Here is a 12,390-nt window from a genome sequence, read left to right on the forward strand (position 1 = left end):
GGCTTAGGCTTTTGAATTTTTTTAAAATAAGTCAGACTTATTTAAGCAAAGCGTAACCTAGCCTATTTTCACTCATAGTCCTGTGCACCCCTAGAGTGTTGGTACCATACGATTGGAAAAGATATAATACTACTTGTATTTCTTATTATAAGAACTAAATATCTACCTCATATTTTACGAAATGTGGTTGATGTAGTTAATAGCTTTAGATTTTTCTCAATTTATATTAACTTTTCAGTATTTACCTATAACTTACTTTTCTAAATATGTATGTATTACTAATGTTTTGAAGAGTAGTGAGAAAAAAACTTAATTAAATATGATTATTCTTGTAAAAAAATTTAATGCACTATAAACGTCAAATCGATACTTAAAAATAGTTCTTGAACATTCACATTATAAAGACTCGGGATTGGACTGTTACTCTTGCTTACGTCCTTAGAGAGGCGAATGCAGCAGCTGATTGCCTCGCAGGACTTGGAGCTAGCCTCCTTTGCCCCCTGACTTGTCTTGAGAGCCCTCCTCAAGAGCTTCAGCCGATTCTGGCTAGAGATTTGTTAGCTTTGTAGTTTTTGTTGCTTGTCTGTTTAATTTTCCGATGTACCAAAAAAAAACATTATAAAGACAGCTATGAAGACACAAGAATGGGCTGTTGTTGGGATGTCTAAAGAGACTTAAGAGTTTGGAGGTATAAACTATGAAGTATCATTGCATAATGTCACACTAGTATAAAGTCTAATAAAAAATTATATTCAAACAAAATAAAAATAAAATGTCTTTGAATTATCCTTTTTTATTTTTCTCAATCAATTTGATTTGCCTGAATTTACACTTAGTTCAATCTATTTGGAGATCACACAAAGATTCATTCATTCTTTTTCTGTGTATATAACCAACCAGGAGTATTATTTTCTTCTTCAACCTTCACTTCTTCTTCTGCTTCCTATATTGCATTGACGGTTCCACACACACACCATTGCCTCAAAAATCAATCTGATTTTCCCAAAGTTGCAATCTTTTTAGCATTTACTCTGCCATAATTAGTCCAAAACCAAACACAAACATCAGTGGAGAACAGAAGATAGAGAGAAAAGAAGAAAAATTTCAATTTTTCATAGTAACAAGAAGCTAACAGTTGGTGGTGGCACTTGGGGCTTGATCAACAACATTGGGAATCTGAGACCCAATTTCCCAATTCAAATGAATCAAACTTCACTTTTTCAATCCTTCCCAGTAATGCAATCTCACCATGTTCTGTATGTGAGAGAGATATAGCTTCAGAGCTCAAGAAAGTTGTGATCTTTCACCATTTTCTTCTCCCATTGCAGGTTAGTATTCTTTATTTGACTCAATCTCATGTGGGTTTCTTCTGTTCTAACGAGAAACTATTGTGGGGTTTGACATCTGGATTCATTCATTCAAGTCAAGGCCTTGACATCATGTCTTTGATCTTTGTTATTATTTGTTGTGGTTTTATTGAATTCATCAAGTAATTTTTAATTCAATGTTCTTCCTGGTTTTTCAATCAGCACTGTCCATGTAATGCTACAATTGTTGTCAATTTGGCACTATTGTATTTGCCTTTTGGTGACTGTTCCATCCTGATTTGATCTCAAGTATTTGATAATTGTGTAACTAGAATATAAGAAGTAGCTTCATTCTGCATTTCTCTGTGCAATTTCAATCCAGTCAATGCCCTTCATACAAAAATGTGTTTGTCTATCTACCAGGAATGGTTTGTTCTAGATTATCACTCTACCAGTGATTTTAATGTCACTGTATTCATTTTATGCCTGAACTTTCAGGGTTGACAGATAATACATTAATATGCGGGATAGTGACAAGAAGTTAAATAGAGGAGGACCGAAAAAGTCCGGTCTTCTGAAGGCGCTCAAAAAGTGTCAAGGGAAGAAGCATAAAATGAAATCAAGATCTCGTACTAACAGCGTTGGTACTAATATATCAAGGAAGAGAGTTACTGACTCCTCCCTCAAGGGGCCGCACAAGGATTCTTCAAATAAGAAATTGGTTAGTAGACAGAAATTACATAAAACTGACAGAAAATCTTCACAGAAGTCGTCGTCAAAGCTACAAGGTAAAAAAGTTTCTCTCGGCTCTAGAAAAGAGGGGAAAGATGCTGATGGGGAGGTAAAGCTACAAAAATTAAAGAGAAGGAGAAAGAAGAAAAGGCAAAAGAATAATGTAGATGTCGATGAAGCTTCGCGCTTGCAGAGGAGAACGAGGTACCTTTTAATCAAAATGAAACTAGAGCAGAACCTTATTGATGCTTACTCTGGAGAAGGTTGGAAAGGTCAGAGGTATGAGAAACCTTTCCTTTTAGCTTTTCTTATTTAAATGTTTAGTAAATAGCTTGCATTGATACTTGACAGATATTTAAGATTGTGAGTGACTGGTGTTGTTGAGTATTTCATGAATATGCTTTGTTTAAAATTGGGGATAGAAGGAAATTGATGAAGTCATCCTTATATTTTCCATGACAAGCTTGGTATGAATACACTACTGTATACATCTTTCCTATCAATAGATCTATATGCCTGTAAACGAAATTGATTGGTCTGGTCATCTTTGAATTGCAAATGTTGTGTAATTTCTCCATTGCTACTTGATACAATAAGAATGAGGAAACTCATAAAATATGTGAAGATTTGGATAAAATAAAAATCTTAAGTTTTGCAAATGCCCAGCATTCTGAAGCCTACCCATTGCTGAAAAAAGATAACAATTTAAGTAGTGAAGTAGTCGTTGTTCATCTAATTCATTCAAATATAATCTAACAATTAGTGGGAAAACTATTTTTTCAAAATGAAATAGGAAAACTACTTTGTGTTTATTGTGGACCTTTTCCTTACTGGTATATTGAGAGAGCTTTTCGATATTCTAATTTGTTTTGTCACTTCTTAATATTTTAGTGTATCGTATGATGTATAGTATCCATGCCTCGATATCAAAACAACACAAAAAGAAAAAAAGATAAAGATATGACCTCATTTTTACTAACTGTGGATAGAAATGTTTATCGCAGTCGAGAAAAGATTAGGCCAGAAAAGGAGCTACAAAGAGCTCGAAAGCAGATTTTAAAATATAAACTTGGTATTCGTGATGCTATTCACCAATTGGATTCTCTTAGTTCCTCAAGTAGCATTGAAGATTCTGTCATTGATCCAGACCATGAACATGTAAGCAAGTATCAGTACTGTGAATACTTCACTGTGTTAAATATTTCTGCATTCTTTCCAATTAAAGACTTGCAAGCATGCTCCTCATCTTATTTTGTTTTTATGGAGTGTGACTAAGCTCGTTTTAGAAACTAGATTGATTTTTCAATTTTTCTACGTGCCTAGATATTATGTGCAAAGTGCAAGTTGCGTGAAGATCTTCCGGATAATGGTATTATACTGTGTGATGGGACATGTAATCGTGCCTTTCACCAAAAATGTCACGATCCTCCTTTAGACAGTGAAGATAGTGAGTTCCAGAATATGTTTATCAACTTTTTTCTGTAATTTGTGTGTGCTAACTTTATTAAATCAATGAATTGTTTGATTTTATTGTAGTTCCTGAAGGAGACCAGGGCTGGCTTTGTAAATTTTGTGCATGTAAGATGGAAATTCTTGGTGCAATGAATGCCCATCTTGGAACTCGCTTCTCCTTGCACAGTGATTGGCAGGTATTTTACCCTAATAATCTCTTATACTGTCTATTTTTCAGTTTTCATCTCTCTCTCTAAATCAACCATTTTGAGTTTATAAAATACAAGTTCCTGTATAATAAAGCATATATGTGTAAGTGTGACCCATTGATATTTTTCAGTCATTATTCTATAAACCATACCCCTCACCTCAAAAACCCATATCCATATATTCATATTGATTTGACTAATAAGGCCTTTTTGTGTAAATTAAGGATGTGTTCAAAGAAGAGGCTTCTCTGCCTGATGGTGATGTTGCGTCACTGAATCCTGAAGCAGAATGGCCATCAGATGATTCTGAAGATGATGATTATAATCCAGAGAGGGCAGAAGACAGCCGCAATATCAACACAGAAGAAAGTGATCATAATGCATCTGATGATTCAAGCAGTTCCACCAGTCTGTGTTCTTCTGACAGTGAATGTTCTCCACTAGATGATGGTGTTAACCATGAACACTTTTCTGTCAATAGTAGCGTAGATTCTGATGAGTCTGACGAGAAGGAATGTGGTCGTAGGCAGCGAAAAGCTGTTGACTACAAGAAACTTTATGACGTAAGTATATAGAAGTTGTCATTCAGAGAAGAATTAGTCTTAAGCCCTTCCTTTTATCAATCCTTTTGTAGGCACACAAGTGTTGCTTATTCTCATAGAATTTGGTGTCTTGATTTAAAAGTGAATTGCCAATTAGATGTCTTTCTTATCCTTGGTTGTGATGATTTAGATGGTTTATCATTTTGCATGGAAATGCTAGTAAAAGATATAAAGTTTCATATTTTTTTAATCCAAATTTGAAGGATAAATTAGATCATGAACATGTATTCATCTTTTCAGGAAATGTTTGGGAAGGATGCTCTTGCATGTGAACAAGTGAGTGAAGATGAAGACTGGGGTCCAGGTAAAAGAAAGCGCAGAGAAAAGGAGTGTGATGCTGTTGATACTCTCATGACTTTACACGAAAGTGAGAATAAAAATCCCAATAATGGGCACAACAGTAAGACCAGAGGGGGTTCTTTGGGCGTAAATATAAGAAGACCTAATTTTAGGATTCCCCATAATGCGGTTGAGGTATTGCTCGAAAAACTTGTGACCTTTATTACCACTTCTGAAACTTCCAGTTGAGACTTGAGAACAAATATATAAAAAAGTCATGTATGTCCTAATATGCATCTTTCATTTTCTTGCAAAATGAGCCAGAGGCTTCGCCAAGTTTTTGCAGAGAATGAACTTCCTCCAAGATCTATAAGGGAAAGTCTTTCAAAAGAGTTGGGACTTGAGATTCAGAAGGTTATGACTTCCTATCTCCAAATCTTCTTGATCTGGATTTAACTATGAAGTTGCTTTTGGTTCAGTCACATTCTTCTTCTTTTTTTCATGTTTAGCTACTCTACCAGTTCAATCTCCAAATTTTAATCACTAACTCATGTTAGAAAATGCAGGTCAGCAAATGGTTCAAAAATGCACGTTACACAGCGCTTAAAACCAGAAAGGTAAGCTATGCTGCAATATTCTGCCCTCTCTCTCTCTCTCATGTCACTTTTATGTTAGTAATGTTTGTCTTCCAATCTCTTCTTTCAATCTTTGATTCTTATTTTTATCCACAATTCAGCCATGTATGTAACTGCTTGTCATATGTTTGCCATGATTGTAAAAGTTATCCTATCATAGGACATCTTTTTGAGCCATACATTTAGAAATTTTCTTGTTCTTGAATTTGCAAGAAAAACTAATTTGAATGGATTTTCTTCAGCTGCAAGCAGGTTCAGATCAGCTTCAAAATATCACTTCTAAGAGCTCTAGATTACTAAACCAGGAGAAAGCTGATCCTTTGGAATCAAAGACCTCACTTACTATCACCCATTCGCCGAAGAATGTTAAAAATGCCACTGATGGAAAGAAAATACAGCCATCTAGCAGTCCTCTCCAGGGAACACAACGAAAATTATCTTCAACTCAGCCAAGAGAAAATGGCAACAAGGTGCTTCTCTACTAATTTCATATTATGTATGCATTTTGTGCTTGAGAATGAGAAATAATACTTATATCTGATAGCATAGCTCACAAGGAATGGAGGATTGTTCTTGTAGTTTTATCAATAATTGTATTTCACTATTTCGTATTGGGAAGGACCTTCATTAGCAAGTTTTTAATTTTTTGTGTTGTTTTCAGGACTTCATGGAGGACAGTGATGATGTGAGCTTGAAGAACTTGTTGAAAAAAAGAAAGAGGAAAGTAAATTTTACATCTGAAGGAGACTATCAGGCTGCAGAGAAAGAATTTGAGAGACTAAGCAGATTGAAGATTAAACTAGATAGTATGAAGCAAAAACTAACTGGAATTCAAAAACAGAGAGTAAAAGATTCAGTTGAACCACATTCGAATGAACCATCTATTATATATGTACCCATAGCTGTGTTAAGGGAGAAGGTTGAATAATACATTTTTTTTTGTAAAATATATGCAGAGCAAAGGTAAAATAGTATTTGTTTTTACTCTCATATCCCTGTCTCACCTAATTGCTGAGGAAAATTAAAAAAATACTGTTTGATACTATTATTTTGATAAAAACTTTAAATATGATAAAATAATATTCCTTTTGTTTCCCAAACAGCAGTTTTAAGACTATTTTGTTTGTAGCAAAAATAAGTTATTCTATTATTGGTTATAAGTTGCTAAAAAATATTATTTGTTAAAGGCATTCACTAACATGCCAATCCCAAAGAAAACAAAGATATAACATGTTTGCTTCAGGATAACGAATCTCATAATTGTGTAAATTGGGCAAAACCTACATCGTGTAGCTTCCATTTGGATAAGGATCTGAATCGCACCAGAATTCGTTTTCAAACACTAATATAGCAAATTTGTAAGTGCATGTTTATTTATCCTTTTACATCAACGCATACGTGATTTCACAAATCTCATAACACAAATATGAATCACGACTTCTTTGTAGCATAAAGTTAAACATGAATTTTTATTGAGTTTAACTAAAGTTTGGCACCAAATTTTACAAAATCCGTTATACAACACAACAGAGATTCTCACTCTATCTTCACCAAATATTTCTAAATTGAAACGCTTCAATTCCTTTGGGCAATTAATTTGAATTGTTAATACAATATTCAACTAATACATTTGATTCAACTTCTTAAACACATTCTAATCATACAAAAGTTGATTTTCCAACAGAGTATGAGCTTCTTCCCACACATTAGCAACTGTCACTAAACACAAGACAACCAAAAATCAACATAAAACCACAAAATTAGTATGTGCTTGGATACTACTCGAGTTAATATGAATACACATTTGTCTCAATAACAAGAGTTCCTTCACTTTTTGCCTCGAAGTGAGAGCTAAGTTAATGCTCAACCTAGAAATATACATGTTCAACTTCATGCCTGACGTGCTAGAGGTCGATGGGGCTTTGGAGCTGCAAAGAAGTTAAAAAACATAAGATTGGAATTAAAGAAAAAATATATATACTCAAAGCTCTGAGCTATATGCATCCTAATTTTGTAGCAGTATTATTGCAATGGCCTATATGGACCACACCACACCAACATAACAAACAATATCTAAAGAGGAGTGCTACCAACACACTCTTTCAAAGATACACTTGAACAAACCTATTGTGATTGGTTTAGTTTTTATAAAATCAACACATTTTTTGTTTATTTTTTACAAAATCAACACATTTTTTATAAAGCTCTGAAGGTTTCTGCCTGCTTGTAGGAATAGTTAAAAGTAACTTACCATTGGGATTTCCTTGCTCATAGAATGTTCGCAGGAGATGAACAGCTTCTGATGCCATTATACCTCCAACACATTTGAAACCCCTTCCAGATGGAACTTCACTGTTAATTAGAAGAAAATAGTGAACAAAAGAACGTGAGATGTAGCAAATTTGTACAAAACAGCTAGTGAAAAAATAATAATAGTAGTGAATAACTTGCACACAATAAAAGATAAACAAATAAGTAAAAGAAAAGATATAAAGAAGGTTTGTCTAAGTGTTAAGAGACGTACTTATTGAGTGACCTATTGTTACTTAAATGCAACGATAGTATTGATCCACAACCTCCAAATTTATCATTTGAACAGCCATAAAATACTTCCTTTATACCTGAGATAACACACAAAAATTGAATTAGAAAGGTCAACATGAAGACTGTGAATGTAATAGATTGAACAGTTGGTAGACTAGATGGAGCATGCCTAAAATTGATAAAGCAGATGCGCACATTATGCATGGTTCACAGGTAACATAAAGACTGCACTTTGAGAACTTTTCAGCAACTTCAGACCTTGAAAGTCCATTTTTCTGCCACTGCTCTAGAAGCACATCTATAGCTTCCATTTCTGCATGCCTGGTAGCCTGTAAAAAATGATTTAGTAATAATAACAGAAATTCATGGATGATGAAAAAAATTAACAATAATGATGAAAAGTCCAACAAAAAAAAACATGATTAGAGGATTCGATAAAGCTTTAAAGAAACATGTAACAATCATTCTGTATACAAAATAAAGAATGAAAATTTCTTATTTACATTGACATATTTGATATTAGAAAACTTTATTAGAATAGTCAAATCCTTTTTTCTCTATGACGAATAATGGAACACAAAGCCAATATCATAAAGGATAGTACTTAACTATGAACCTAATGGTTGATTAAAAAGGATTGGGGAAAACAAATATTAACAAGTTGTGTGACGACAAAATGTATATAAATATTAACAAGTTGTGTGAGTGATCACTCACTTGTAAATGCCATCCAAATTAAACTTAATATCAACGAAGCAATTTAAGTTAATGTTTTCACCTTTTCCAACTTTCCACATTTTCTATCTATTTTCTGTCACTTCAAGAGTGCATAGAATGTTCAAAAAAATGTTTTATGGTTTTTAAGGTCAGAATATAACTAAATCAGTTTTCACTATACGGTTTTAAATCATAGAACTCATATCTAATTATTATAAATATTGTGCCACAAACTTTCAATCATATAAATCAATATTTGAGTTCAATTGATAAGAAATTTAGCCTATGATGTACATACTGTAGAGATGTATGAGTCAAGCTTCATATTTATGTTGCTACCATGATATTGTAACAAAGGTTGAACAGCTAAATATGAAACTAAGTATAGAAGATAACTAAATGAAAACAGAAAAGAGCTCATGGATCATATTACATTTCGTGTCTCAGTAGTTCGATTCCTGCCTGAGGCTATAACCTTCCCATCCTCAGCAATTACACAGCTGGCAACAGATATTACAGTTTGCATAAATATAGTCAGTAAGAGCAATAATCCTCCACTTAAATGATAAGCAAAAAGTTCTTGCAATCTTATTCATTGCAGTATAACATCAAGATGACACATAAACGAAGATTCATTTCAACCAGTTTGACAGTAAACAAATAGCAAGTAAATCTACCTAGAATTAAAGGTAAATGATTAACATGTGCCCATGGTAAAGCATGTTATAGGACAAATCAAAATCAGCCATAATTATTAGCTAAATTAATCTCTGACTATGCATGCAAGTCCAGTCTCTAGTGTCGTCATCTCAATTCTTTCCACAGCAAATGGATTAAAACATGGAGCACTAACATCCAAACACTGAAATTCATTTTGATCCATGGAATGACATTGAAATTGAATTCAAATGAATTTTGCAAGGCAGATAACTGACTTTTTTTGTTTAAACAGTACCTAAAATTTTAAATAGGAGTTTTGTCATAAGTCCCGAATCTAATTAACAGTTTTACATCTTTTTATGACATCCTTTGATAAAAACCCTCTTTATCATTAAATCAGCCATTTGATCCCTAAATATTTTCTGATTTCAACAACCATTGAATAGCACGTCTAACTACCGTCGAAACAATGATGAATGTGGATGCCAGTCAATACAGTCACTCACCTAAAACTTTGTAATCCTATTAACAACTTGAATCATTCACAAGTCATGCTTCCAATAGTATCAAAAATGTATGAAATTGTGAAGGTAACTTACCCAACAGGCACTTCAAGGGCATCCATAGCTAACTTTGCCTGTCACATAAGAGCAAAAAGATGAAAACAAAAGGTGTTTAAGTTTAAAGAGAAAACAATCAACAATCCAACCAGATGGAGAAATGAGTGGTTCATATAAACTATAAAGAGGGTGTTGGAATGATTTACCTGGTGTACTGCAAGTTCCATGAATGCAAGTGTCTCTGGAGAGGTCATATTGAGCTAAGCTGATTGAGTAGGAATGCTCTGAGTGAGAGAACAAGGGTTTGAGATAAGAAGGTAAAATCTCTGTAACCAATGTGACCAAGTCCAAGAGGATAATGGATTATTAGGATGCAAAATCTCTGTAATCTGTATAAAAAATACTACTACAAGTTAAACATATCAAGGACTATCCAATAAACTCAAAGAGCTATTTCATCAAACACGTAATATGCACCTGCGAGAGATCGCCCTCGACACAGGCACAGCGACGGTGACTCAGTGAAGTCTGCCAAGGCTGCGTTCTACGGCGATGTGCAAAATCCGGCGAGCGAGGCCGGCGCTGGTGGTGGCGAAGAAGACGGGGAAACGGCGCCGATGGTGGCGAGCAACTGATCAACGATGATCGTTAAATCTTTATTAGTACAGTATTGCCAAACTAAAGGACGTGTCATATGCGAACTTAGGTTAGATTTTAATAAATTAATATTTTTTATAAAAAAATGAATTTTTTTTTTATACATCGGAAATTAACAAGACAGAAAAAACTAACTAATCCAGAGAGAGTCCCTCAGAAGAAGAACTTCAAGCTCTGGAGATTGGACCTCAATCAAAGTGCACCCAGCTGTAGAAACCACAGCCCCACGCTTAGCCAACCAATCTGCAACATAATTAGCCTCTCGGCCACACCAGGATAGCTCCACGCGCCAAGGCCTAGCCAGAAGGTCACTGATTTCACGAAGAACAGAAGCATGCACATGAGTTGATATCCTGGTCGAGACTTGCAGAATGGAAACAGGGTCTTTGCAGTCAGAATCATAGATAATGTGCCGCACCCCATGATCCCAAGTTACCGTGAGACCATCGCGAAGAGCCATGGCCTCAGCCAGGAAAGGGTTTGATAAACTTATTCAAAATATAAAAATATAATTTGTATCTTAAAATTTTATAAATAATATTGAATGTGAACAAAATAATATTTTATGATAAACTAGTGCTAGCAACACATTATTTTGATCACACCCTCACACGCTATGTCACTCTCTCTATAATTGGTCCATTTACAAAATAGGCAACTTGTTTCTCTCACGTATTAAAATTAAAATTTGTATTGACTTGATCAATTACATGGAAGTGTGTTTAATTAGTGTGTTGCTAACATTTCTCTTTAAATAAAAATGACTTAATTACATTTTTGATCTCTAAACTATCGCAATTGTTTAATTTTGGTCTTTTTGTGGTAAAAGAAGTGATTTTGGTTCCCTAGTTAACCAAATTGTGCAAATTTTGTCCTTATGTCATTTTGGGTTAATCAACAAACAAACATTGCTTGGATAGGGCATTGCATATTACGCCACATGGATGCCCCTTCATTAAAAAAATATTAATCACTAATTAACTAAACAAAATCTATTTTACATCTCCATCTTCATTAACTGCATCATCATCATCAACAAAAACAACAAATTCATAAGCATGGAAAAATTATTCATCGTCTCCATCCTCCTCTAACAAACAGTCATCCTCATCCAACCACAAAAACCCATAAAGCTAAAATTATTATTAAGTTCAAACGTTTAGCATCTCACACTTCTTTTTTTTTTGGTCAAAGGTGAACATTTCATTGATAACATGGGCCAGGCCCATAACCCAAAAGGGTAGTACAACTGCTTGGGCAAGCCCACAGAGAATTACAAGTCAGTTACTTACACTTGAGCTCATGACTCCTATCAACACCTAACCTAAAGTTAGAACTAGGAGATTAATAACAACTACTTGCAAACAAACAGGCTCAATAGCACTGAGCCCATGAAGACTGGGCCAGACAAACCCTAGCCTTCAGGGTCTCCAAACCCTAACCAGGGTAGCGGGACAGTAGCAGTGGTGGCGGGGATCAGCGGCGGCTCCATAGCTCAAATCCAAAGTAAATCTGCTGCAAACAGAAGAGAAAATTTGATATTCACATCTTTGAACGTCACTTCTTATACCTTGCCGGCTCTGCCGTCAGCAATCTCTGCTACAAGGCTATCATAAACTCAGGTGTTCAACACCTTTAAGTCAGGGGCAAGCCCCGCAGCAAACCAGATCTGGAGGAAAGAAAGGATGAGACCAAGAAACTGTTATGAGCGATGGAAGCCGCAGTTGGTGGATGGTGGTGGAGGTCACGGTCGTGGCACCAGAGGCAGCAACAAGGAGAAGCAAAACAGGGGTGAAAAACAGAGGCGAAGGTGGTCTTCAGAACAAAGCCAACAACAGATGAAGATGACAGCGGCGGAGGTAATATCTTAAGTTTTAGTGATAACAAAGTTTAAGGTAATATTGGTTCAAATAAAAAAGGGGTAAATAGCCAAGTTGGTCCCTGAAAGTGTCAGCCGCCTTCAAGTTGGTCCCTAAACTTCTAAAATGCTTCTCGCAGTCCTTGAATGTGGCAAATCTCATTCACATTAGTCCCTG

At 34.9% G+C, this 12,390-nt stretch overlaps 3 protein-coding genes across 5 annotated transcripts; 1 reads left to right on the forward strand and 2 right to left on the reverse strand.

Annotated features, from left to right (window-relative positions):
* Positions 1–862: 862 nt before the first annotated feature.
* LOC130715422 (pathogenesis-related homeodomain protein-like) lies at positions 863–6,190 on the forward strand. The gene is made up of 11 exons (XM_057565519.1): positions 863–1,328; positions 1,806–2,318; positions 3,044–3,197; positions 3,363–3,486; positions 3,576–3,688; positions 3,925–4,263; positions 4,543–4,776; positions 4,906–4,995; positions 5,148–5,198; positions 5,459–5,686; positions 5,878–6,190. Exons 2-11 carry the CDS (start codon positions 1,828–1,830, stop codon positions 6,142–6,144), a joined length of 2,091 nt encoding a protein of 696 aa, XP_057421502.1. The 5' UTR covers positions 863–1,328; positions 1,806–1,827; the 3' UTR covers positions 6,145–6,190.
* A 572-nt stretch (positions 6,191–6,762) lies between these two features.
* Positions 6,763–10,379, reverse strand: LOC130715746 (tRNA-specific adenosine deaminase TAD2). 3 transcript variants are annotated; one of them, XM_057565864.1, is made up of 8 exons: positions 10,175–10,379; positions 9,904–9,981; positions 9,737–9,774; positions 8,911–8,977; positions 7,930–8,089; positions 7,741–7,837; positions 7,468–7,568; positions 6,763–7,144 (listed from the first exon to the last, which is right to left on the reverse strand). In XM_057565864.1, the coding sequence occupies exons 2-8, from the start codon at positions 9,949–9,951 to the stop codon at positions 7,107–7,109; spliced, it is 549 nt and encodes a 182-aa protein (XP_057421847.1). In that variant the 5' UTR covers positions 9,952–9,981; positions 10,175–10,379; the 3' UTR covers positions 6,763–7,106. The 3 variants fall into 3 exon arrangements, with proteins under 3 accessions (XP_057421847.1, XP_057421846.1, XP_057421845.1); XM_057565863.1 differs by having other exon boundaries at positions 9,904–10,023; XM_057565862.1 differs by having other exon boundaries at positions 9,904–10,086.
* Positions 10,380–10,484: 105 nt separating this feature from the next.
* On the reverse strand, positions 10,485–10,814 carry LOC130713223 (uncharacterized). The gene has a single exon (XM_057563012.1). The coding sequence runs from the start codon at positions 10,812–10,814 to the stop codon at positions 10,485–10,487; it is 330 nt and encodes a 109-aa protein (XP_057418995.1).
* Positions 10,815–12,390: the final 1,576 nt, after the last annotated feature.

The sequence above is a fragment of the Lotus japonicus genome, chromosome 4 (assembly GCF_012489685.1).
Source record: "Lotus japonicus ecotype B-129 chromosome 4, LjGifu_v1.2".
Taxonomy (NCBI): domain Eukaryota; kingdom Viridiplantae; phylum Streptophyta; class Magnoliopsida; order Fabales; family Fabaceae; genus Lotus; species Lotus japonicus.